Raw genomic sequence first — 26,989 nt, 5'->3', positions numbered from 1 at the left:
ACTCTTTCACTACCAGCGGCTGTGGTTAGGGCATAGTTTCGGAGGCCGGAAAATATAAGGCTGCCTTCTTGAGTCTTCAAGTTGTTGGAAATAATAGGATCCCCAGGGAGTTCTACTAGCTCTTACAGGATATTGCCCATCTTGACAGAAGCATACAACAAGGCCCTAACAAAGGGCAAGTTTCCAGGCTCAATGCCACCCTCACTCTATTGCCTATGAAAGATGGACCTGAAGGACTTTAAGAACTGGAGGCCCATGTATCTGTGACATGCTAAGGTCCTGATGAAGATGCTGATGCAGAAAGTGGATGATGTTTTGCACTGGGACCAAATCAAGGAGCTTCAGGAGAAGGCCATGCTGGGCTCCGTGTGTGTCCTGGTGGAGGCTGTGAGGCAGGGCCACCAGGGAAGGTACATGGTCAACCCCGATCAGACTAAAGTCTTTGACTGGATGAGGTACGAGTACCTACAGATGATTCTGAAATACTAAGGGATGCTGGCTGGCCTTTATCAGGGCTGTGAGGACTCTCTATCCAGTGTATGTGTGTGTTAAACAGAGGCTCAATGAAGTGACTCAGTTATTATAAATACTGAGCCTGGATGCAGTCCTGTAGCATCTGGACAGGTAATGGAAAGGGGATTCAGGGGAAACGGCTGGGGGCACAGGAGGGGAAGTTGATCAAAGTAACTGCTCATGTAAGCAACCTCACAGTTATCCAGAGGAGGGGGGAAGTCAGGGAGACGTTTCAGTGGAACAAGGCAGCTTCAGGGGTGAATTATTAATGTGGCAAAGAACAGAGCCATGGTGGCTGGAGAGGAGGGACAACAGCAGGAAGGAATCTTTTGGTCATGCATGCAGGTTAGGGTTGCCAGGTTCAGGGCCTGAGACTGATCCTGTATCTTTCGGAGAAGATGTGTTCTTGCACTGTAATGGGAAAAACCACAAGGTGGAATTCTCCCTTTCCCCTGCACAACTTTTAAAGATACAGAAGACCTCTTAGTTGCCAGACCCGGCCTCCAAGAGGTCTTCTGTATCTTTAAAAGTTGTGCAGGGGGGAGGGAGAATTCCACCTTGTGGTTTTCCCCATTACAGAGTTGAAAGAACACCTGCACTTGGCTGACTTTTTCTCCTAAAGATACAGGATCAGTCTCAGGCCATGAACCTGGGAACCCTACTGCAGGTGGTCTCTTCCAGGAAAGAGGTGAGCACACAGCCAGAGGTGAAGGAAGGAACAGAAACCATGGTTAAAATTAGGGGTGGGGTGGGGTGGGGTGGGGTGGGGGTGGTCTGGTTTAGCCAGAGCACAGAGGCAGCAGTCATCAAGAAGATGGTGGAGCTAGAGTGAAGGACAGGGTGTTGTGAGAATGAGCCCTGTTGTATGGTCAAAATGGTACAGCTGCTCCTTTGGACATGCTCAAGTTCCTGGCCACAGTCTGCTCCCTGCCCCAAGAAGTCCTGATCCAGCTCAACAGGACAGCTTTTGACTTTCTGTTTGGGACTCACCACTGCCCTATTAAAGTGTTCATGTATCTGGAGAGAAAAGAGGGGAACTGGGGATGGTCGCCTTAGAGGCCCATTTGGCCTGAAGGTTTTCTGACTTTCAATATGGTAAGGCAGCAGAGGAGGAGGAACTGCAGGTATGGAGCATCTCAGGTGGTGGGGGTAGAAGGTATGACCTTCCCTGATGGCTGCCTCCTGGAAGAAACACCTGTTTTTGAGTGGGGGGAGGGAGGGGAAGACACCAATACCACTTCGAACCAGCAGAAGTAGTACTGGCCCTTTTGGTATCTGAAGCAAGTGTGGAGGTGGGTTATGGCATGGGACATGACAACCCAGTTGATGTTCCATGCTATTTCAGAGCATAACAACGCTAGGGCTGAAGGGGTGTAGCGACACCCCTATGGGGGCACTGTGAAGGAGCGTCTCACTAAAGGGCACAGAAAGGAAGTCATAATGAAGATTCAGGAGGAGGGAAGAAAGGGGCTGGCTGAGGAGCAGCAAGACAGAGTGAGCAGTAGGAAAAGGTGATGACCCAAGGTTGTCCAGGTAGCTGATGGATTTCCAGTAGCAGCTGTTCCACAAGGCACTGCATGTTAACTTGAGAAAGGCAAGTTATGCAGAAGCCCAATACACCAGGGATCCTGCTTCGGGTAGCACACAGACAAAGAAGCTGCAAGTTGACAGGGGCAGTCCCAGAACTTACAGCAGTCCAAAGTCAAAGGACAGGAGCAGCACAAGAAGTTCTGTCTGGAAAGAGTCCAAACGGAAGGGATTGGTGTCCAGTGACCAACTAGGGGGCAGAGAAACACATGTCAGGGAGCTATTTCAAAGATTTTTTTCTAGCATTCTATGCCTGGAACTGAATGCTTTTAAACCTCAGCTGAGGATGTGGACAAGGTGCTTGGACAGGTGCGTAAAACCCCACTCAGAACACAGCTCAAGCCATCCATGTTGCTTGCAGAACTGGTCTACTCATGAGGAATGGATTACTCACAAGTATTCCTCTACTCCTGAGGAGTCTTGTTCCTCAGATGGTCACTTCAGTGTCTGACCTTCAGGAGCCTGGACTCCCTATGGCTCAGTAGCATTCAGTATCTGCCTCTGATTCGGAGAAGGTGTGTTGTTGAGGGAAAAGTTGGATTACTGTTTCCCCTGAGGGCCCTGGGCCCCACTGGTCTGCCTCATGGTTCCTCAATACAGGCTGTTCCTCTATGATATTTTGCTTTGGGAGCTCCAAGTCATACTCTGAAGAGGATTCCTCTTGTGGGGCATGACACCAGATGTCTTTTTACATGGATGACTACCAGGAGGTAGAGGGGATGCTGCGGGATTTTAAGTACACCTGCAGTTTCGATCAACAGGTCTGGGCAATGGTGACATGGAAATCACGGGTGCCTTGGATGAGTTTCAGTTGGTTCAGCTTGAGGATGTGGACAAGGTGCTTGGACAGGTGCGTAAAACCACTTCGGTACTAGATCCTTGCCCCTCTTGGCTAATAAAACCCAGCAGGGATGGAACAGCTGGCTGGGCCAGGGAAGTGATTAACGCCTGTTTACGAGAGGGAGTGGTTCCTGGCTGTCTGAAAGAGGCGGCAGTGAGACCACTTCTGAAAAAACCTTCCTTGGACCCAGAAAATTTCAACAGCTACAGACAAGTAGCGAATGTTCCATTCCTGGGCAAGATCTTGGAACGAGTGGTTGCTGGCCAGCTCCAGGCGCTATTGGATGAAACCGATTATCTAGATCCATTTCAATCGGGTTTTAGGCCCGGTTTTGGCACCAAGACAGCCTTGGTCGCCCTGTACGATGACCTATGTCGGGAGAGGGACAGAGGGAGTGTAACTCTGTTGATTCTCCTTGATCTCTCAGCAGCTTTTGATACCATTGACCATGGTATCCTTCTGGAGAGGCTCGCGGAGTTGGGAGTTGGAGGTACTGCTTGGCAGTGGTTCTGCTCCTACTTGGCGGGTCGTCTCCAGAAGGTAGTGCTTGGGGAACATTGCTCGACACCGTGGGTTCTTCAATATGGAGTCCCGCAGGGGTCAGTTCTGTCTCCCATGCTTTTCAACATCTACATGAAGCCGTTGTATGCGGTCATCAGGAGTTTTGGAGTGTGTTGCCATCAGTACGCTGATGACACGCAGCTCTACTTCTCCTTTTCATCTTCTTCAGGTGAGGCTGTCAATGTGCTGAACCATTGCCTGGCTGCGATAATGGACTGGATGAGAGCTAACAAACTGAGGCTCAATCCAGACAAGACTGAGATGCTGTTGGTGGGTGGTTTCTCTGATCAGATGGTGGATATACACCCTGTCCTGGATGGGGTTACACTCCCCCTAAAGGAGCGGGTTCGTAGTCTGGGGGTCTTTTTAGATCCTTCCCTGTCACTTGAGGCTCAAGTAGCCTCGGTGGCATGGAATGTGTTCTACCAACTTCGGTTGGTGGCCCAGCTACGTCCCTATCTGAGCAGGGAGGACCTTACATCAGTTGTACATGCTCTGGTAACCTCGCGATTGGATTACTGCAATGCGCTCTACGTAGGGCTGCCTTTGAAGACAGTTCGGAAGCTACAGCTCGTGCAAAACGCGGCGGCCAGATTAATAATGAGGACCAAGCGGTCTGAACACATAACACCTGTCCTGGCTCGCTTGCACTGGTTACCAATACGCTTCCGGGCCAGATTCAAAGTGTTTGTTTTAACCTATAAAGCCTTATACGGCGTGGGACCACAATATCTGTGGCAGATATGAATCTGCCCGTACACTGCGTTCTACATCGAAGGCCCTCCTCCGAGTTCCAACTCATAGAGAAGCTCGGAGGGTGTCAACAAGAACTAGGGCCTTCTAGGTGGTGGCTCCCGAACTGTGGAATAGTCTTCCCGATGAGGTGCGCTTGGCGCCGACATTGCTATCTTTTCAGCGCCAAGTTAAAACCTTCCTCTTTTCTAAGGCATTTTAATCTAATTTTAATTTAGTTCTTAAGTTTGCTGTAATTGATTCTGATTTATTATTTTTATTTATGTTTTTGTTGTATTATATTATGGAATTTTATTGTTATATATTTGTATTCTTGTTGTACACCGCCCAGAGAGCTATGCTAGTGGGGCGGTATAAAAATTTAACTAATAAATAAATAAATAAGTCATACTCTGAAGAGGATTCCTCTTGTGGGGCATGACACCAGGGGTCTTTTTACATGGATGACTACCAGGAGGTAGAGGGGATGCTGCGGGATTTTAAGTACACCTGCAGTTTCGACCAACAGGTCTGGGCAATGGTGACATGGAAATCACGGGTGCCTTGGCTGGTCCAGCAACTGCCATTGGCATGGAGGTTTGGCCTCAAGAAAGAGGGTGAGCAAAGTCAGAAGGGGGCCCCTCAAGGAGTACCATGATGGTGGCTGAGGCATCTGGGCTAGGTAAGCAAGAGGATCACCAGAGGCAGGAAATGCACAGTGCTGCAACAGGCCAGGAAGGGATGAGAAACAGGGAACCTCTGCAAGTGGATCTGGGGGAACTTGAAGGCCACTGCAGGAAGGGAGTGGCAAGGCTTAACAGCAAGGAGGGAGGCCATGTGGAGACAGCAGTGGGGGTGGGCACTGGCAGCAGGCCTGAGATGTAAGATGAGTTTTGTTTTGGGGTGGGTGGATTTTTCTTTCAGAATGTGATCACAAAAGGGAGAGAGGAAATCCAGCAAAACTGCCTGCTACTAGTGATCTCTGTCTTGTTTTGCACATGTTAGAGGTCTGGCCTGCTGGCACTGAGACATCAAAAGGGCATTGAGCAGGCATTGAGTGTCAGACTGCAAAACAGGAAGAGGCAGCAATGTCAGCTGTGGACTTTTTGGGGGGGACTTTTTAGACTGTCTGATGTGTGCAGTTTGGGCAAAAACGTACACATAGTGGAGAGAAAGGGGCCTGGGGGAAACAGCTGTGGGTAAGGTTGGGAGCCCTGTATGGCTCAGAGGGGTGAGGGGAGGCAAGGAGGAGTCCAAAGGAGTAGGACTTGTTTTCCAGGGATGGGGCATCTCAGGTGGTGGTGAGATGAATATGGGGATGGATCTGTAATACTGATGCATTTTGTGTGACTGTTTTGGGGTTTACTTCAGCTTTCTTAGTGCCAGTATAATGCTTTAATAAAGCCTATGAATAAACCCCTCACCATCTTTGTCATGCTTCCCTGGAGACATTTCAATTTGTTGACATCCTTCTTAAACTGCAAGGCCCAGAACTGTACTCTATGTGAGGTCTGGCCAAACCATAATAGAATGATACCATTTACTTCTTGCAATATGGACACTATGGGCTTATCCACATGGAATTTAGTGTGTGTTTGCAGCTTTTGCTGTCCCCTTTTAATTAGCATTGTTTACATGGTGTTACCGCAAACAAGCTAATATGTTGTTTTCCCCCTGTAAATTCAGAGTAACCCAATCCACCAATAAATGAATAAATAACAATATGGCTCCATTTCGCTCCACATGTCTTGCAGATGGTTTCATTCAATGCTTTTTTTGTGGGCAGCTGAATTGTCACTTTCTGCTACCCATGAATTCCATTTTGTTCCCAGTGGTTTATCCAGCAACTTCCACCTGCTCTGTTCTCCCCACCATTTGCTGTAGCCCTCTCTTCCTTCCTCCTTGAGTAAATGGCCACCAGACAGACTAAAGAGTGACACTTCTCAGCAGAGGAAAGTTGCCTTTTTTTTCCTCCCTAGGTTTTGCATAACAGTGCAAGGCTGGTCTAACAGAGCTCTCTACTTATGGAAAAGCTGGAAGACGCTCTTGCTCTTGCTTACTTCAAAATGGCTAGTTAGCGGTGGAAAACCTTTTATCAGCTGGAAATATTCTCTTTGGGATACATTTTTATTTGGGGGGGGTTTAGAGAGAGCCAAAACCAAGGGGGTGGGGCCCGAGCTGGCCATGAATGGACTGCACACACACAAACAGGGGTATGAATCTCCTCAGTGCCAAAAGTGGCTAGTTTCTCTGCTGCTGCCATTGTATGCTGGAAATCCATGACAAATGATTATATATAGGAAACCTGTATACTGATTTTAATCTCCTATTGAGTCCTGATTTTATGTATTTTATATAGTTTTGATTTATTTATGATGTGTATGTACTGGTCTGTGACCGAAATAAAATTTTACTTACAGCCTCCGCACTGCTTTCTCAAACAATGCAAGGAACATGCAGTTGCCATGCTCCCACAGAAAGGTGTGTGTGGGGGGGAGAAGAACTTCATTCACTTCTTGTAAAAGACCAGGAAGAAGAGTTGGGGTCCAGTGATGCCATTTCTTATCAACTGCCAAAATGCATCCTTTCCTTCTAACAGACCAATGTAAAGAGGGGAGGGAGGGCTGCTTGCACAACTGAAAGAACTGTGATGGTAAACCAGGACAAGGAAGAAGGGGAAGGGGTGGAAGACCCCACTTCTTTTCAGCTGCCAAACTTCAGAAAGCAATGGGGGCAGGAGGGAGTGGAAATAATGCGCAGGTCAAAAATATTTGCACATGCCTAGTAAATGAGCAACCGGAGGAAGTAAAAATGTAAAATTAGAGCTCAGGGTCACAAGGAAACAGTGAGACTAATCCTTCCAAGAGGAACGCCTACTTGTGTGAATGGAAAAACAACAGATTTGCAGCTACCATTGACCCCAAACTATGAACGGTGCAAATCAATAACGAAGATAAAAGTAGTGCATTTGCTATGAAGAAATGCTTCCATGTGGATAAGCCCTATACTTCTCTTGATATAATCTTGAATTATATTAGCCTTGTTTTTAAATTCCAAGGGCATTATTTGGCAAAAGCATTATTTGGCTTTGGTGGTATATGGAAATTTCCCCTCTATTGGGAAATACTTTGAAGAGTTTCCTCTTGCTACAGTCAGCTGCTCATGTGAAAAAATGTTGCTGATGCATGCTTACCTCAAGGACAACTGGGTCCATAGAGTGGGTGAACCCAATGTCAAAGGTGAGCATCTGAAAGCAGGAACTGCATCTGAAATATGATGACAGAAAATGAAAGAATGGATTTTATCTTCAGAGGAGACAATGACCTATGTCTTTCTCAGAAAGCTCCCTTTTGCCTTGGAATGACTGGTTGCAGGTACGAAACATTGGTAAGTGTGGATACAGTCTACAGGTTCAAAATGCAAAGGGCAAACCAAATCATATTTAACAGCAGGACCAACCTTGCAACAATTATCCATGATCCAATACCATCTAGAATTAATTGCTGTAATGCATTATGCACAGAGCTGCCTCTACAGACTATTCAGAAACTTCAGTTGTTCAAAGTTCAGCTCCCAAACGTCTGACTTGGTAGGAAACATATCTCATCAGTACTGATAGAACATCACCAGTTTCTGTTCTATTCTGAGCACAATTCAAAGTGCTAGCAATTACATATAAAGCCATACACAGCTTAAGATGCAAGTACCTGAAGGAAAAACTGCTCTGATAATCTGCCTGTGCACTGAGGTAATCTTTGGAGGCTCTCCGCGAGTACCCTTGCCATCTGAGGTAAAGGGTGTGGGTGGTGACTAGGGAGGGGGGAGAATATCCGCTAAATTGGACTTAGTCCTGGATTCTGACTGAATTCGACAGTCCGCCATCTTTTTGGACTGGCACTGCTTTCTTGAGGTGGGTCATGGTTGTAATTTGCACAGAATTTGCGCTGCAGCTGCAATCAGCACGGATTTCCCCCTCTGAATTTTTCCTCCCATTTTACGTAATTATCTTTATAATTTCTTCACAGTTGCTATATTCGTAACACTCTAGGTGTGATAACGATCACAATTTCTCCTTTATCTATTACCGGGGAAAAAGTGTTATCACCATATAATGCAAAAAATATTGGCTGCCTCCCTTGCCCTAGACTACATATGTCATCAATGTTAGTTGTCAAATCATCCTGCAATTTTGTGTTTTTCAAACAAGATAGCTCAGAGCATTCTGAATCTCCATCCTTCCCCGTGGGAAACACTATGATGATGAGAGAGACTGACCCACACAAGCCACCCCGCTTTCATTGCTGCTTTCCTCAGCTCATCAGCATCTCTCTCTCTCTTTCTCTGTACTCTGTGTGAAAATACAAGTTGGTACTAGTGGTGGGGGTGATGCTGCTGCAGTGCTGCTGACAAAACATGCAAGCCCTGGACCGCTGCCTGGACTCGGTGGTGGGCTGGATGAAGGCCAATAAACTGCATCTGAATGCTACCAAGACAGAGGCACTGTGGGTTGGTGGTTCCTGAGTTCGGATAATTGGTCAGTTGCCTTTGGATGGGGTCGTACTCACTCTGAAAGAGCAGGTCTGTAGTCTGGGGGTGCTCTTGGATCCATGTTTGTCACTTGAGGCACAGCTGACCTCTGTGGCTAGGAGTGCCTTTTACCAGCTTTGGCTGGTAAGACAACTGTGGCCGTTTCTGGACCGGGATAACCTAACCACTGTTGTCCACGCACTGGTAACCTCTAGGCTCGATTACTGTAATGCACTCTATGTTGGGCTGCCCTTGAGGCTGGCCTAGAAGCTGCAGCTGGGGAAAAATGCGGTGGCGAGACTGTTCACTGGGGCGGGGTATCACCAACATGTTACCCCGCTGCTGAAAGAATTGTACTAGCTGCCCATTTGCTACCGGACCACGTTCAAGGTTCTAGTTTTGGTGTACAAAGCCCTATACAGCTTGGGACCAGGATACCTGAAAGACCGTTTTATTCCCTATATATCCAGTCGATCACTGTGCTCTGCAGGTGAGGGCCTCCTGCAGATACCATCTTATCAGGAGGTCCGTGCCGCACAACATAGGAAATGGATCTTTAGTGTGGCAACACCTACCCTGTGGAATTCCCTCCCCTTAAATATTAGACAGACGCCATCTGTGTTATCTTTTCAATGCCTATTGAAGACCTTCCTCTTTCTATAAGCCTTTTAAGTTGAGACCTATCCCAGTCTGCATCTGTGTTGAAATTGTTTTTTAATATGTTTTTAACCTTTTAAAAAAAATGTCTTGAAAGCTTTTAAAAATGTTTTTAAAGATGTTTTGTTTTAACGTATTTTAAAGTCTGTTCTTATGATGTTTTAAAGGGTTTTTAGTGCTTTTGTTTGCTGCCCTGGGCTCCTGCTGGGAGGAAGACCAGGGTATAAATCAAATAATAAAACAAACAAACAAATAAACTAATTCAAGAATAGTGAACAGCAAAAGGGAGGGGAACCACTAAGCAGCACATCAGTTAGCCTGAGGCAAGAGACAGACTTAAAGTCAATTATCTACCCCACTGATATGTAAATAGGAAAAAAAAACCAGGAGGAACACAGTGATCATTTACATTAGCATTTATGTTAAAAATCACATTTTTTGCCACAAAAAACCCTGCAGATCACACACACACACACAAAACCCCCCACAGCAGATCAACTTGACAAGTGCCAAACCAAGCAGGAACAAAAAAAGGGTGGATCGGGATCGAACAACGGACTATCACAATACAAGTGGATCAGAACTAGGCAGCAAACCCAATCCCTAGTGGTGACTAAAGACTCTTCTCAGCAGTGTGGGCCTGTTTATAGAACTTCCTCCCCAGAGAGGTCTGTCTGGCACCAAGCTTGTTATCTTTTAGAGACCAAGCAATTTTTTTTTATTTTCTCAGACTATTTAATGTATTAAAATTTCTAAAGTATATGGTTTGTCTTTTGTCAGTATTTCATCTTGTTTTGGAAGCTGACCTGAAAGCTACGTTAAAAGGGGCATTAAAATATTTTAAATAAATAATCAGGAAGCAGCAAAACACAGTAGCTTCAGACAGCAAATTCCAAGATGTCTTTTTAAAAACTCTCCGTCTTTAGGGACAGAAGTCTGTATCTTTATCTAGAAGTCACAACTGATTCCCCACCCGTTTTAGAGTCCAAGCATTCAAACAAACCCACCAAGGCAGAACTACATGGCTCTGTTATGTTCTGACCTTTGGGAGCGAGATTCAAGGGACTATCATATTCCAAAGAGTGTCACTAAGAAAATTTAGCATTTGTTTATTTCAGTCTCCTTACTGGCTGAAGGCCTTTGGTCCAGATGAAGGTGCTTCTCTAAAAACCTCAGTTATCAATAGGAGTTTGCTTATTGCTTCTTTCATGTTATCCAGGGCTTGCTGAGGGGAACTGCTTCCCAAGAATGTCTCAAAAAAGGTCTGCAGCTGTAAAAGAAAATAAAAGATACAGAAGTTTTTAAAACCACAAACTATATTGCATTTATTTGACTACATGAAATTCTCTGAATTTAAGCTTTATACCTTAATGCTACCATCTCTCCCTGTAATTTCTTTTCATCAGTAGATTCAAAGCCTACCCATTATTCTAGCAACAGGGATCCAGAGCACAGGGTCATTTTGAGGTAGCTTCCTCCCTTCATGCAGTTGTCATCAGGCATTCATGGGAATGCAATCCAATGGAAACTGGTTTTGTGGAACTGAGAATGGACAAATACACCTGGCAGCTATGTCAACAATTATAGCCAATCCAAGAAGGGCCTCAGGAATCGCAGAAATCCCTGCTGAGTGTGTAAGAGTGACTCACTTTAACACATTTTCCCACATGTTTATATCTCTGAAAATGTATTTGCATGGAGAAACCCTGGAAAATGACCACAGACTGGGTCCAGATTAAGTTAGTTGAACTAAGGTCCTACTGAAATGAATGGGACAAGTTAGCCATAGTACATCTTAAGTTCCGTTCATTTCAGTGAAAACTGTTAAACTAACTTAGGCTGCAATCAAATGCACACTTACCTGGGAGTAAGTCCTATGGAACACAATGGAGCTTACTTCTGAGTAGACATGCATTGGATTGCACCCTCAGTTTGGATCTATGTGACCTGTCCCAGAGCTCCATCTAGGAATGATATGAACTGGATTCTAAATGCTAGACTTTTGCATCTGGTTCTGTCTCACTGAGATTTCTTGGGAGATGTACTTCATTACTTTCTGTAGCTGCTCTTTGTTTCTAGCTAATCAAACAATGGATAGTTAAGAATGTGTTTTTGATAATAAGAAATTGACTGTGAGACCACCCTGATTTGTTGTTTCTCCCTCATTATGCTGTCTAGTTATCTAGCAAGCAAAGCTCAATTAAAGGTAGACCACAGCAGTAAGAGGAAAATCAAGATTATATCTGTAATATGCAGCCTGGCTGAAATAAGGAATCTAACATACTGTCTCCATCTACTGGGCACTGAAAGAACTAACTGAATCACAGCTTGCTCAAGGGTAAAAAAGTAATATCATATATATGTGTGTGTACATATATAAAAACACTGGGAGCAACTTTTCAAAAAGGACTAAAAAGTTTATCCAATTGTACTGTGTACATCACTAACACACTTGCACATCTCTAACAGATTTCAGCATCTGAATACATGAATTGAAAGGCTATATTCCATATCTGTAAAACCAACTCTCCTTTCAGTAAATTATAAATAGGATCCACAGATCTTCTTGTATGAATGGAAAACACTTCCACGTAGTTGTTGGCAAGGGTGGGATCTCTGATTTACACTGATTCTCTTCTCATCTGCAGCCCCCTGTACCACATCACACACAGTTTTGAAGGCCTTTTTTTGAGGTCCCCAAGAACAGCTTTGGAGTGAGAAAGGGGAGGGGGATGCTGCAGGAAAAAGGAGGCAGGAAAGCTCTGCTGCTCATTGTTCTTAAGACACAATCCCATGTCAATATGCATGAATCATACAAATTTTGATTAAATGCCAAGTGGCAGAGGTACCCAGAAAAGCATTGCGGATGATATATAAATAATCATGGCATTTGGGGAGGCTCATGTAAAAGATTGTGGTCCTTTTATTACAGTTTCTGAATAATATTCAAAGGCAATTCATGTACAGTGATTCCTGGTAGTCAGACCTGAATGTCACTAGAGGAATATCTGCCAAGTATTTCTGCTCAGGAAGGGTCACAGGTAGGGATGTCAGAAAATTGCAATGGAAACAGAAATTGGAGTGGAAATTGCCAATGTTTAATTATTTGTTCCATGTCTGGAATGGAAATCAATCCAGTGAATACAACTGGTATTAGCTATTGTTTTCAGTCCACAAATGATACATCATTGATTACTTTTTCCCATTTTCATTGTGTTCCCTTTGCATTGAAATGAATGATGTGGACCAACATAATGATAATGTAATTAATGATGTAAAATTCTGCCAGAGCAGCCAGTGAGCCAAATAACATAGTTTTTGTAGGCATTGGAATGTTAATAGTGCTGCATGTGATGAACATGGGTCATCCCTAATCACAGGTAGTGCATCACCTTCAGCAGATGAAAAGTGCTTCATGTCATGTGGGCATCAAGGCAAATGGACATTTCTAACACTGTCATGTGGGCATCAAGGCAAAGGGACATTTCGAATAGTAGTACCTCCAAACTGCAGGACTATTGAATCTGGCTCAACCTGTATATCTGTAGTACAGATGTCATTAAAAAATATGTATAGTTGCTGCACACTTTAGAGAACAGAAGCAGACACAATTGCTCAACTTGTGTCCTGCTAATCCAAATTAACTCATATACTGTGGCAACTGCCTCCACCCCAGATCTGATCTTTAAGAGTCAAGCAGGCAGAGTAACCAGAATGTTTCTCACCTCATGCCCATGATAGGCCACCATACATTTGACAAGTTATACAGACCTGATAGAAGTCTACATTTTGTTTAATAAGAAAATCCTGATGGAAAAGGGGGGGGGAAGAAATGGAAAACCAAGCACTTTTCATACCCTTTGGTAAAATCTGAAATGAATAGGAAAATGCAGGTTTACCTTGACTGAAAAGTGCTTCTTTTGAGGTGGATACCATACAATAGCAGTTGAATAAATGAATGCCCGCAAAGGTGTTAAAGATGTCACTAGCACGTACACTTTGATGATGACTGAAAGGTCTTGAATTTTGAAGGTATCTCTAGTGGGTGACTGATGCCTGGAAAATTGCAATGCAATGTTAGGGAAGTGTTGCTTCCTCGCTTTCTTACTCACGTTGCCAAATTCTTACTCACTTTGCCAATTAACTAAAATAAAAGAAGGTGCCAAATTAGTCCCTTTGGGTGGAGACAATGCTTAGACTAAAACGCTCCCACTCAAACTCTCCCAGTCCTGGCTCAAGACATTTTGCTGCCTGAAATGGCGCCCAAATTGTGCCACACTTTCTTGGGGCCCACACTAAAAAAGTCTCATTGCACAATTCAGACACCAACTCCTACTTCCCCCAACCTTCTCCCTCTCCCATAGCAGAAGTATACCCAAAAGTCTTAAGAACTCACGTACCCAAGTTGAATTTAGACACACTAGCCATATTTAGATGTCATGCTAAACAACAGTTTAGCTGCATGACCAAGATTTGAAGTTGGCTTGTTTAAAACAAATCACAGTTAACATTAACCACAGTTTGTCAGACAAGTTGTGGTGGAACAAAAATGGAAGTGAAAGCTTCAGAACTTCTCTTTGTGGTTACAATGGTGTAGGAGAGAAGAGGGGGCTGCATGTGAGCCCAGGAAGAAGTTGGGCTCATTCATACATGGCACTAAACTATGGTTTAGCATGTCATCTGACCACAACGACTGTCAGTAAGCTCTTAGCCATATTCCTATGCAGCAATAATTTGAACTTGAGCTTAATATGTTTCAGTAGGAACTGCACTTTTGTGAAATTCATTGTGATAATATGTACAGTATCCCAATTGGTCATTTACATCTAAAATATTGCTGGTGTGTGTGTATGCATGCTTGTGCACGTGATGATTTGTTTTCTTCCTCCCCGGCTCATTTACAATTATATTATAAGAAACACAAGCTGGATGTAGACAATTAATCTCAGCAAAAGTATGGTCTCTGCTCTGTGCCAAGGTTAACAGAAATGCAGGGCTGGGAAAATGCAGGGTGACTGGTGGGGTAGAATGGAGGCATACTTAACCACCATTCTTCCTGTACAAATACTCACATACACCAAATGCTACTTTTTTCACCCAACTGGGCTAATTTTTAGAAGGGGACAAAATTTTGAAAAACAAAATGGGGAGGCAATTGGTGGACAGAAAATGGGTGGTCCAACAAATGTCCCTTCTAGTCCCACCATTAACATAATAAAGGAATTCAAATATACCAGGGGTTCCCAAACTCTGATCCATGGGCCACCGGTGGTCCGCAAGCTTCATTCAGATGGTTTGTGACACATCTGCATTAAATATTCATACTGACTTTAAATTGTATTTATATTGCTTCTTTTATTCCTTACATTGTATTTGATTGTATTACAGTTTGAATTGCATGGATTGTAATGCATTCATGTAATACATTTAATGTAATACATTAAAATAAAATATAAGGAATAAAAGACGCAATAAAAATACAATTCAAAATCATAAAGCATCTGGAACAGCCAATTACAATTGATATAGAAGGCAGAAAAAACATTAAGTGGTCCACCAAGACCCTTAGCAATTTTCAAGTGGTCCGTGGGGGAAAAACGTTTGGGAACCACTGAAAAACTTCATGAGAGAAAAGTAGTTCAACCCACAGAGATGGAGTTATTAAGGACATAAACCATTCTCTTACAGCTGAACATTCTTGATTGGCTGATACAACATTTGTGTAAAACTTGTCATTTCGTTATTATCTTGGGACTTCACGGTATGAAGAGGTACACTATTTGATTCTGGACAAGTAGGAAGAGCAATGGGAAGATGCAAATCTGAAAAGACAGGAAGTTACAGAAGGGATGAAATTAAAAGGTGTTAAAGTATTGAATGCCTCTCTCTTCAACAATTGCAATGAAGCCTAATATGTTGTTATTTTTTTGCTTTAATACTTCTCAGTGTACAAAGTGCTTTATTATTCTGATTCCCTCTTCTTGCTTTGATTTAAATATTCATGTCCTGTTCTTCTTTTGGAAAATGCAGATTGGCTTGTATAAGATACCCGTTGGTGTACTATTCAGCCACTTAGTAGGTCCTTACCAGCTTATCTTAGTTCACACTGGAAAGGCATTGGTATTCCCAGACCATTCACTAGGGCAGCCTTTCCCAACTAATGGGCCACCAGATGTTTTTGGACCACAATGCCCATCTTTCCTGACCATTGGCAATGTTGGCTGAGGCTGATGGGAGTTGTGGTCCAACATCATCTGATGGCCCACTAGTTGGGAAAGGCTGCACTAGGGTCTCATTTTTTCCATCCAATCAGAAACCACATACTTTTTGCAACATAAAGCCCAATCTGATGCATTGGTAATTATAAGTAAGGTCCACTGATTTTTGAAAATAAAAATGTAACAGATTGCGGCCATTCAGAAAAATCCAGATAAAGTTTGGTACACCAAAAATCCACTGGAATTACTAAATGTTAAACCCACATTTTTGTTCTTAAGGCTGAGATCCTATGTGCATGTTCCTGAGAGTAAGCCCCATTGAACACTGTGAGGCTTACTTCCAAGTAAACATGCCTAGGATTGGGCTGACAGACTCATTTATTTCCTTGGGTCTTAAGATGGCTTTTCATATTACACAAAATAGTGTGATATGAAGTGAAAATAATGGATATCTTATAAGTAAAAAATCTATGGAAATACTGCCAATCAGTTGAGTAAAAACAAGCACAAATACTTTCCAGTGTAGCACTGAAGAACTGCTTTACGGAACTTATTTATAGTGATATATCTGCACCATTGTTGTAATAGAATCTGCCAGTAGAGGGTGATCTCTTCCTTTCCTTTCCCCACTCTTTTGTTACAAAGCCTTTTTTGTTCATATGTGGTGTGGCTTTTATTAACTACAGCAAAGTCCATTTTTAGACATTTCCAAATGCTTAAGTAAAAGAGAAGTCAAGCTGTTCCTATTATTCCTAGATCTCATTACTTAGCACGAGACCTCACAGTGCTAAGCTTATTAAATGATTAGTAAAACTTCTATTTAACTAGATGCATTCTATTTCAATATGCCAACCTAAAAACATAATTGAGGCTGCAAGATTTCTAATTACTACACAAGAATATGACCTTGGTGCCAAAATATTGTTCAAAAGAATGTATGCAGTTGTCAAATTATCTTGACAATTGCATACATGGCCACAATGGTCTGATCATTGTTATCAATCAATCAATCAATCAATCATTCATTTATTTATTTATTTATTTATTTATTTATTTATTTATTTTATTTTATTTTATTTTATTTTATTTTATTTTATTTATATCCCACCCTTTCTCCCAGTAGGAGCCCAGGGCAGCAAACAAAAGCACTAAAAACACTCTAAAACACAATAAAAACAGACTTTAAAATATATTAAAACACAACAACCATTAAAAACATATTAAAACAAAACATCTTTAAAAATATTTTTTTTAAAGCTTTAAAATCATTAAAATAAAGAAGGTTGGCGCCAATACACTAAAGGTCTGTTTCCTATGTTGTACAGAATGGACCTCCTGATAAGATGGTATCTGCAGGAGCCCTCCATCTGCAGACCTCAATGATCGACTGGGTATATAAGGGATAAGACAATCTTTCAGGTATCCTGGTCCCAAGCTGCATAGGGCTTTCCACACCAAAACTAGAACCTTGAACTGAGCCCAGTGGCTAATAGGTAGCCAGTGCAATCCTTTCAGTAGTGGGATGACATGTTGGCAATACCCTGCCCCAGTGACCAGTCTCGCTGCCACATTTTTCACCAGCTGCAGCTTCCAGAGCAACCTCAAGGGCAGCTCCACCTAGAGTGCATTGCAGTAATCCAACCTGGAGGTTACCAGTACATGGACAACAATGGTCAGGCTATCCTGGTCCAGAAATGGCCGTAACTGTCTTACCATCCGAAGCTGGTGAAAGGCACTCCTAGTCACAGAGGTCTCTAGCAACAAAGATGGTCCAGGAGCACCCCCAGACTATGGACCTGCTCTTTCAGAGGGAGTATGACCCCATCCAAAGCAGCTAACTGAACTCGGAAACCACCAACCCACAGTGTCTCTGTCTTGCTAGGATTGAGAGTCAGTTTATTGGCCCACAACCAGCCCACCACTGAGTCCAGGCACCATCCAGGCCTTGCATGGCCTCTCCTGATTCAGATGTTACAGAGAAATAGAACTGGATATTATCAGTGTACTACTGGCACCTTGCCCCAAATCTCCTGATGACTGTTCCCAAGGACTTCATATAGATGTTAAACAGCAAGGGGGACAAGATGGTACCCTATGGCACCCCACAGAACAAATGCCAAGGGGCGAAATACAACCACCCAATGCTATTCTCTGAAAAAGAGCCTGGAGATAGGATTGGAACCACTGTAAAACAGTGCCTCTAATACCCATCTCACCAAGTCACCCCAGAAGGATACCATGGCCGATGGTATCAAGAACCGCCAAGAGATCAAGTAAGAATAACAGGGTCGTGCTTTCCCTGTCTTTCTTCCGATAACGGTCAACCATCAGGAGGTCTGTCCCACATAACATAGGAAGCAGACCTTTAGTGTAGTGGCACCTACCCTTTGGAATTCCCTCCCCTTAAATATTACAGGCGCCATCTCTGTTATCTTTTCAGAACCTACTGAAGACTTTCCTCTTTCAACAAGCCTTTTAAGTAGAGACCTTATCGCAGTCTGCATCTGTGTTGGAATTGCTTTTTACTATATTTTTAAACCTTCTTTATTTTAATGTTTTTAATGCTTTCTTTTATAATGTTTTTAAAGATGTTTTGTTTTAGTATGTTTTTAAGGATGTGTTATTGTAATATATTTTAAAGTCTGTTTTTATTGTGTGTTAGAGTGTTCTAAGTACTTTTGTTTGCCGCCCTGGGCTCCTACTGAAAGAAAGGGCAGGATATACATCTAATAAATAAATAGTAAATAATCTTCTAACAGGGTGCTTCCAGACAACCTGTTTACTGAGCATTCATTCTGATATGTGGCAGGAAAGTTAGATGATGTGTCAAAGCAAGTGTTATCCCACATTTTCCAGTGCATTTCCCAGCACTTTCCTTATCACAGAGTCTGAATTTGGGGGGAAGTGTGTTTGTTGCACAAGACCTCCCAGTCACCAAGAGTTGCACAACCTGGATTTACTGGTATGTGACTGAATCCCACCTGAAAATAGTGATGGTCTGCAAGTGCTCACAATTTCAGCACTCTGAAATAACTTGAAATCTTTTATGAAGATTACCTTGCTCTGTGTTGGATCAGGCCCTCTGAAGCTTTCTAGTTATATCCAACAATGACCAAGGGACTCTGCGTAAAAGCCATTATGTGCTGCATCTAGGTTTTTAGGGGATGGTTGTAAGAGGATACTATAGGAAGTGCTGTAGCAACCCCCTTTGGGTACAGCTCGCAGTTGCTATTGTGAAGGAATGCAGGTTTTCATTACCGATCTGAACCAGAGCATTTGTACCCTACAATAGGATACTAAGTGAATCAGGCTCCCCATGTAAAGAAAGACTGGTGTGAAAATGAAGATGAGAGAAGTGGGTGTCCCTATCTTATTTTCAATTTTCTGAACATTTCAGCCACAGTGCTTTCCTTTAGGAAGTTGAGCAACTTCCTTTGATAACAGTTAGCAGGCTGTCATGCTTGCCAACAAGAGTGACAGATACAATCAAACAAACATTTTGCATTACTTGAATTTCTTATTATTTCCTATCAAAATGGCAATTACACAGCTACTGCATTAGGTGTTTTAAGAAACTTCATGACTTAAACATCCATCATGGCTTTGAGAGCCAAAATATATAATTAATGTAAAATCCAAGGTCCAAGATCCATAGTTCAAGATGTGGGTGATGATGGTGGTTATCTTTTGGGGGGCCAATTTCTTGAAGCATCAGTGAAGAGAGAAGGTGTTAAACCCTTTCCCCCTATGCCAGCTTTCTGATTGAAATCACATCTCCTGTCTGTAGGGTTGCCAGATTCTTGGCCTGAGACTGATCCTGTATCTTTAGGAGAAGAGAAGGTCAGCCAAGTGCAGGTGTTCTTGCAACTCTGTAATGGGAAAAACCACAAGATGGAATTCTCCCTTTCCCCTCCACAACTTTTAAAGATACAGAAGACCACTTGGTTGCCAGGTCCGGCCTTCAAGAGGTCTTCTGTATCTTTAAAAGTTGTGGAGGGGGGAGGGAGAATTCCACCTTGTGGTTTTTCCCATTACAGTGCAAGAACACCCGCACTTGGCTGACCTTCTCTTCTCCTAAAGATACAGGATCAGTCTGAGGCCATGGACCTGGCAACCCTACCTGTCTGCTGTTTGCCTCACCAGAGGAGGGGAAAAATACCTCTACTTACACCATTCCTGCCATTTTATAATATAGGTAAGATCGTATCCCCAAGCAGGATAACTTGGATGCTACAATTTTTGATGGCAAAAACATTGCAAATGTCTAACAATAATCCCCACCTCTAGCACAGTATCTGTTCTCAGGAACACCATGACATATTCTCTCATGAACGTTCACTGTAATAACATTTGAATTAGATAGCCATGTTTCTAGAGTTTACCACTGAAATTGCTCTCCTTACAATAACTACAATTTCAAGTGTATTAACAAAGTCAGACCACCACTCCCTTTACATTGCTTTAAAAAAGTTAACATGGACCATAAGCAAATAAGGTGGTCAGATCAGAGCTTGGAAAAGTTACTTTTTTGTTTTTTTTTTACAATAATTTTTATTCAAATTTTCATAAAACATACAAAACAAAATCATAAAACATTCAAAGACAAAAAACAAAACAAAACAAAAATGATTAAACAAAAAAATAAAATGTTGACTTCCCATTTGTCGCAGATCAAATCAGTTATAGGTCTACAATATATAACAATCCTGTCTCTTAAATTATATTATAAAATCACTTTCCTCCAGTAGTTATCTTAATTAATCATCAAATCTCATAAACATTACTTTATTCTTTCCACAAAAAGTCAAAGAGAGGTTTCAATTCTTTAAGAAATATATCTATCAATTTTTCTCCTAATAAACATGTCAATTAATCCATCTCGTTAATAATAATAATAATCTTATTGTCATAACCACAGTCCAAATAAACATATCGATTAATCCATCTCATCAAAATCTGTTAGGTCCAATAATTTCAATAGCCATTATTCCATTATCCATATTAATTCCATCTTCCATCTTCAATAGTCCTGTTAAGTCCAGTAATTTCAGTGTCCAATCTTCCATTATCAGTATTCCATAATAATCTTGCTGTCATAACCATAGTCATATAATAAGAGTCTGATGGGAATTTCCTCTATCCCAAATATTTTCTTGCCATCAATTCTGAATAAGTTGCTGAAATATTGTTGTAAAGTCATATCTCTGTTCTTCTTTTTTACAAAATGCACTGGCTCATCTCTTGAGAGTTTTTCCATTGTCACATGGCTGCAGTTAATTCCATATATTTTCTCTATATCAAGCTCCATCACGTCATTCCAGTCCAGAAGATTATCCAAGCCATTGATAACTTTATCTCTAATATCTTCATTAATTTCTTCAGAGATAACGTTAAATTCCAAACAGTAGATTTTATTTCTAATATCCATAAACTCCAGATCTTTTTCCAATTCCACATTTGTTCCAATCTCCAGGGCTTGTATCTTCCCTTTATTTTTTCTTTTCTCATCTCTGATCTCATTCTCCTCTCTCACAGGATCCCCTATTTCTTTAAGCTCCTGCGTCATTTTGCTCAGTTCAATTTTCAGCTCCTTACTGCCCTGTCGCAGGGTTTGTTTCGTTATCTCAATCTCATCCATTATTTTCTGAAACATAATTACTTCCAGATTCTCAGCCACTTTCTTGATTGCCATTTTTAAAACCACGAAAACAAAACAAAACAAAAATAAAGAAGAACCACTTCTTATTTCAGCAACAATTGGGTTAATATTCCAGGCTTGATGACATCACAGTATAAACAGAGCAGCCTGCCTTATCTCTCTATGTTCAAGAATACAAAACAAATTTAGTTCCCAGCATCAAAACAGTTAGTGGCGTCGTGAAGAAGCAGATTCGTCAAAATAAAATAGACCAAAAGGAGAATAGTCCCAGACAATATAATGTTCCTCGGAATAGAAATCCCTCTTCTGTTTATATCTTTAGAATGCACTTCCAGGACAGCTTTTTGCAATAGAAACAGAGATAAGCTGTTAATTTCGTGAATAACAGAGAAGAGTTATAGCTCACCCAGAAGTTCTTTAAAGCTGATTCATTTGACAAATCTCTTTTTGCTGCAACAATTTAAACCAAGTAAAAAAAATAATAGAAAGAAGGGTGCTTGCCTGTTAGTCCGTTTTCTCTTTGAAGAAAAGATAAACGTATCGCATTAATCAGATAGAGCTTGTTCGGAAGTCCATCTGGCATTGCTGGCTGGACCTTTTCTCATAAATTAATGAAATCCAGTCCTCCCAACAAAAACAGGCTTTTGAGGTTGAATACAGAGAGAATACAGAGAGAATACAGAGCATTTTGTAAACAAATTCTGATCAATTGGTTTTGTCTGCAAACAGCTATGTTTTATAACGCATCATCCAAACGTTTGAAAAAGTGCAAGCAAAGCATCAATCATACTTTAAAAAAATTGATCAGAGAAGCCTAACAGAGGGAAACATACTGAGGAAAAATTTTTAATGGCCTGGATTTTCGAAAGAGCTTACACATGCCAGTCTAATTATCTACTGAATAAGCCAAGTGTTCTGAAGCACAGTTTTCTAATTTTCCATGGTTTTTAATGTAGTTAGGATAGAAATCCAGAAATTGAAGGATGAAACCCTCAGTCATTCAGACACAAACTTTTGAAATGCAAAGCAGCATTGGCTTTGCTTTTTGAGACCTCCAATATAAGCACTGTAATATGAAGATATTGTAAAGCACAACTTTCTTCTAGAAAATTAATGACCTTGTACCTCAGACCCCATCTTAATACAACTAAGGCTGAAGCATCCCTAAACAATCATACATATTTCCTAGGAAGTTCCCTTAAACTCAGTGCATGTACACAACAAAATGGTTTCTTCCTGGAATTGCTTTTCACATAGCAAATTTGGCATATTTGAAATGGACATAAATTTAATAGGTATGCAGGGAGCCTCGATCTCAAAATAAATGGCCATGTGAACCAGCTATAGTTTGGTCTGTAGATCATTACAATTCTCTTAGTGTGAATTCATATGCACCCAAAATGGTACTATTCACTCACAAGAGGGAGGTATCAGCAGATTTGCGGAAATCCCAAGGTTTGCACTGGTATAAAAAATAATAGGAGAAAAAAACCTAAGGAAGAGGAATCCCCAGAAGAGCCCAAAAAGGACTGAGCAAGCTCAGTGGCCATGGAATACTGATCAAGTGTTGGAGAAATAAACAGAAAACTGTAGAGGAATGGAATGTACTATCCATCACAAGGGCTAACTAGAACTTTGAACCAAAGTACTCCACACAGCTTCTAATTTATTTTAAAAGCCAAATGCAAAGCAGTGTTTGTGATTCCCTCTCCCACCCAAATAATAAAATATACATGTCTCAAATCACTTTGGGCCATGCAGAACTAATTGTGGGCCTCTTTGGATTCCAGCCTTTGTTTTGAATAGAGCATTAATTTAAAACAATAATTCTTCTTTGTTCAGTGTTCCATCGGAGGATTATCTTCAGTCTTTTAACTATGAACTCCACCAAAATAGTCAGAAAGGCTGAAGAAGATATGCAGCACAACAATCTGCACTTCCAGCAGGATACATACACACAAAGTCAGACACAAATATATAACTAGTTTGGCATAAAGAAGAATAAAGAATGTTTACAAGAAGTTGAGACATTTTGCATTCTCACAGGCAAATGCTTACACATTCAGGGCTGCTGAACATACCACTAAGAAAAATTTCTTCATTAAAGCCTCATATGGTAAAAAAAAATTTGTGAGATTAAAACAACTGGCAATGCTATCCTAACTTTCAATAGAGATTCCCTGTAAGTAGCAAGCCAATACCATCTGACTAAGAGCCAAACTACAGACTAATATGCAGCTGCTGTTTTTTAATGCAAATTGCATCAGCTTGGGGGTGATGACTGATAATTAATGGGAACAGAGCAGATGCAGAGGAGGAAATTTAACCCTTTCTTCACCTTCTGCAGTCCTGAGGAAAATGCCATGTCTGAAGCTAGCATTTTTGGGGGGGGGGGAGATTTCCTCCTAATGCAAATATGCATTGGTTGGTCCTAAGTGATTTTTGAGTACCTTTTGACAATTTTTTAGCAACTTACTCCAGATTTGTGTCATTAACAGTCATACAACAGAATACTTGTATGTATATATGTGTGTGTAAATATATATTTGTGTAAATATGCATGTGTATGTTTCTTTTAGGACAAGGGTTCTTTTAATGATCTTTGGGTTCAGGCATACTGTTAAGAGAGATATAACCAAGTATAAAGTTAAGGCAACTGTGGATCAATCAACCCATAGAAAGAATGCAGCTGAAGACGACACATCTTACAGCTGACATCACTGACCAACCACCTGCTGCTATGAAACTGTAACTGGGAAGACAAAGAAACTCTATGATTGCCTCATCTTGGATGTTACAACATTTTCTATGAAAAATGAGAGGAAAGTGAGAAACATCACCTCACAACTAGCTTTTGCTTCCACCAGGAAAGTGAAACCAGATATGTAGCTTCCAAGGGGACTCCTGATGTCTGCAACGTTGACATCTGCAGTCAAGATATACTAATTGGCTACATGAGGATGAAGAGAGACACAGTGTCTGTGGCAGGTTTCCAAGTTCTGTAGAGGCTCTGCCACATGACGCAAAGAGGATGCTGGACACAGAGCCAGATTTCTGTGGGGAGGACTAAGGGAGTGTACAGTGGCTAGCAGCCAACTGAGCAGCAGGCTCACCACATGCTTGCATCAGGCCAGAGAATGTAGAGAATAATAATAAAATAATAATAATAAATTTAATTTTTGTGTTGCCTATCTGGCCGAAGCCACTCTAGGCGACGTACATATTAAAATTCAATAAAATACAATATAATTACAGAATAAAATACAATGCAGTCAACACTAATGCAGGCGTAAAACTATGTAGGGCAATCAGAAACAATAAACAATCACAGAAAAATTAGCCCACCCCGGAGATCCCAAAGGCCTGTCCAAAGAGCCAAGTTTTTAAGGCTCGGCGAAATGTATCCAGGGAAGGGGCATGGCGAAGATCAAACGGGAGGGAGTTCCAGAGAGTGGGGGCCGCCAATGAAAATGCCCTCTCTCTAGTCCCCACCAACCTAGCTGTTTTCGTTGGTGGGACTGAGAGAAGGCCCTGCGTGGCTGATCTAGTCGGGCGGCTTAATTTGTGGTACTGGAGGTGCTCCTTCAGGTAAACTGGGCCGAGACTGTATAGGGGGAATTGGATTGACCACACAGAGGAAATGTGAAAAGCATTGTGAAAATTGAAACAAATATAAGGTTTGTTGGAGCCAATATAACAAAGGTGAGGCTTACAAAGGGAAGACAAGCTGCCAGTATTCTCACTATTTAATCCAAGAAAATCTGTTGAGAGCATAATCTAGCCAAAGGAAGTATCATTAGTTGCAGAGTAGAAGTTAAGCATCTGCTTTGTCTCCCTGATGAAAATCAAGGGGCTTAAAAGTGGTTAGATGTGGCTAGGCCATTTCCTAACGTTTCTGCATTGTTGTGCCTAATCCCCATTGGGAAATCACAACACATATTTGTCCTTCTCTCTTTCTGTTCCCTGTTTTATTCTCTCATTCTAGAGGTGAATTGTCTTTGTGGCGTACAGCTATTACTTTGCAGGAAGGGAAAAGCCCATTCCAATTTTCCCTCCAGGATTACACAAGTGAGTATGCACTCCCCTACCATCAAAGCTCCATAATTCCAAGCTGTAATGCTTGGATAGGACATTAATCTGAAAAGTGCTGCCAGGAAAACAAAAATTAAATCAGCACAGCAGACACTGAGGAGGATATCCTGATAATGAGCCAAGAGAAAATGAAACAATAGAAACACGCTTTATTGATATTTCAAAACCACTCATCCTAAATAAATGTGCAGGCTATGTCCTTGAGATGTGCTAGACCTATTTTAAAGATATTTTTCCCCCACAAACCCAAATTTGGGTGAGGACTCTAGAATCTCTGGACTGCAACAATGAATCACTCCTTGGTTGGTATATGGCTACAAGAACCTCATGGAAGCCAAAACATTCACTCTTCATCCTTCTCCAGTGATGTATGTATTGGTTAAGTTCCCTTTCCCCCTAGATTCATTTCCAGCACTGAACAGATTAACTCCCCCCCCATTAATCTTGGAAGCTCCTAGTCCCAGTTTGTGGAGGGTGAATTGCCACTTTTGAAACTTTGTCAGAGGCAATGAGCAATTTAAAAGGTGCACAACAGGCAGAAAATTCAGAAAGTGCATGTAGGCCACCATCATTATGCAATAACAGGGAAACTGTACCCTAGAATACGGGTGGGCAGAAGGATATCTGGATCTATTGGGAGATCTGAGTGATTTTCAGTAGATCAGCAAGGATTTCTGATTCCCAGTTGTTTACCCAGGGGAGCAACAAAATGAGTTCCCTTGCCCTAAATTTTATAGCTGAAATGGAGTACCCAGATGTAGATTTTGTGGAAGTACTGTGAGCTTTGTTCAGATCTGGTACTCTGCACAAATTCCTGGACTCAGAATTATTTAATTCAAAATAATGTCTTTTGCGCCACACTCCGCTTGGTGGATCTAAAGTATCTAGAAAGAAAACAAAGTAGATCCTGGAAGCTTGAAGTCTGCCACTCCTGCCCTAGAGCCACTATCTGAAAGAAATTCTATATCCTAATGGGAGCAGTCTCTGGTTTCACAGGGGCCAAAATTCAGAGTCATTCTTCTTCATTATTTCCTGTGTTTCCAGACTGACTCTTAGAATCGGAGTATAGTGCAAATGCCTAGATAACCATGCTCCAATTAATCCTGCTTCTATCTCTGGTTACTATTGTGAAAGAAACTTAATTTGAGAAGAAAAGACTGCAGAAAATCTCCCTCCCAAACATCACTAATCTAATTATTACTGTCCAATTATTCATTGCATGAAGTCCTCCTCAGTTTAATAGCATAATACACCAGGGCAACTAGATCAAGCTGAACTATGCATGAGGTTAAAATAAAATAAAATATGACAATAAAATCTAGATATTCTGAGAGTTGAAGGATTTAAAAGAATAAAACCATTGCTAAAGCCTATAAATCCTTTTTTGTAACTCCTCACATCTAAGCTCTAGTTTTCACCAAGGTAGCTGGCTTGAACCACTTCAGATTACAAGTGGGGCTCACAATGACTGACTGCTTCTACATACAATTTTAAAAACTAAGAAAACTAACACACCAGACTAACCTAGAATTCTTCTTTATGTGTGTGTGTGTGTGTGTGTGTGTGTATATATATATATAAGGTGGTTGTTTTTTCTATGGA

General features: G+C 41.6%; 1 protein-coding gene across 10 annotated transcripts in view; it reads right to left on the bottom strand.

The window, feature by feature from the left end:
• Positions 1-26,989, bottom strand: part of CPED1 (cadherin like and PC-esterase domain containing 1) — a 160,549-nt gene that overhangs the window by 90,911 nt on the left and 42,649 nt on the right. For 8 of the 10 annotated variants that reach the window (XM_061640093.1, XM_061640095.1, XM_061640096.1 and 5 more), the window contains 4 exons: positions 15,105-15,240; positions 13,318-13,474; positions 10,546-10,688; positions 7,428-7,500 (listed from right to left, as the gene is read on the bottom strand). In XM_061640093.1, coding sequence (XP_061496077.1) covers positions 7,428-7,500; positions 10,546-10,688; positions 13,318-13,474; positions 15,105-15,240 — 509 coding nt within the window. Of the gene's footprint in view, positions 1-7,427; positions 7,501-10,545; positions 10,689-13,317; positions 13,475-15,104; positions 15,241-23,353; positions 23,458-26,989 lie in introns of those variants that run through there. The other 2 variants (XM_061640099.1, XM_061640100.1) reach the window with 2 other exon arrangements.

Source organism: Rhineura floridana, chromosome 8 (genome assembly GCF_030035675.1).
Source record: "Rhineura floridana isolate rRhiFlo1 chromosome 8, rRhiFlo1.hap2, whole genome shotgun sequence".
Lineage (NCBI taxonomy): Eukaryota > Metazoa > Chordata > Lepidosauria > Squamata > Rhineuridae > Rhineura > Rhineura floridana.
Note: the sequence above shows the minus strand (reverse complement) of the source record. Positions and strands in the feature narration are given on the sequence as shown.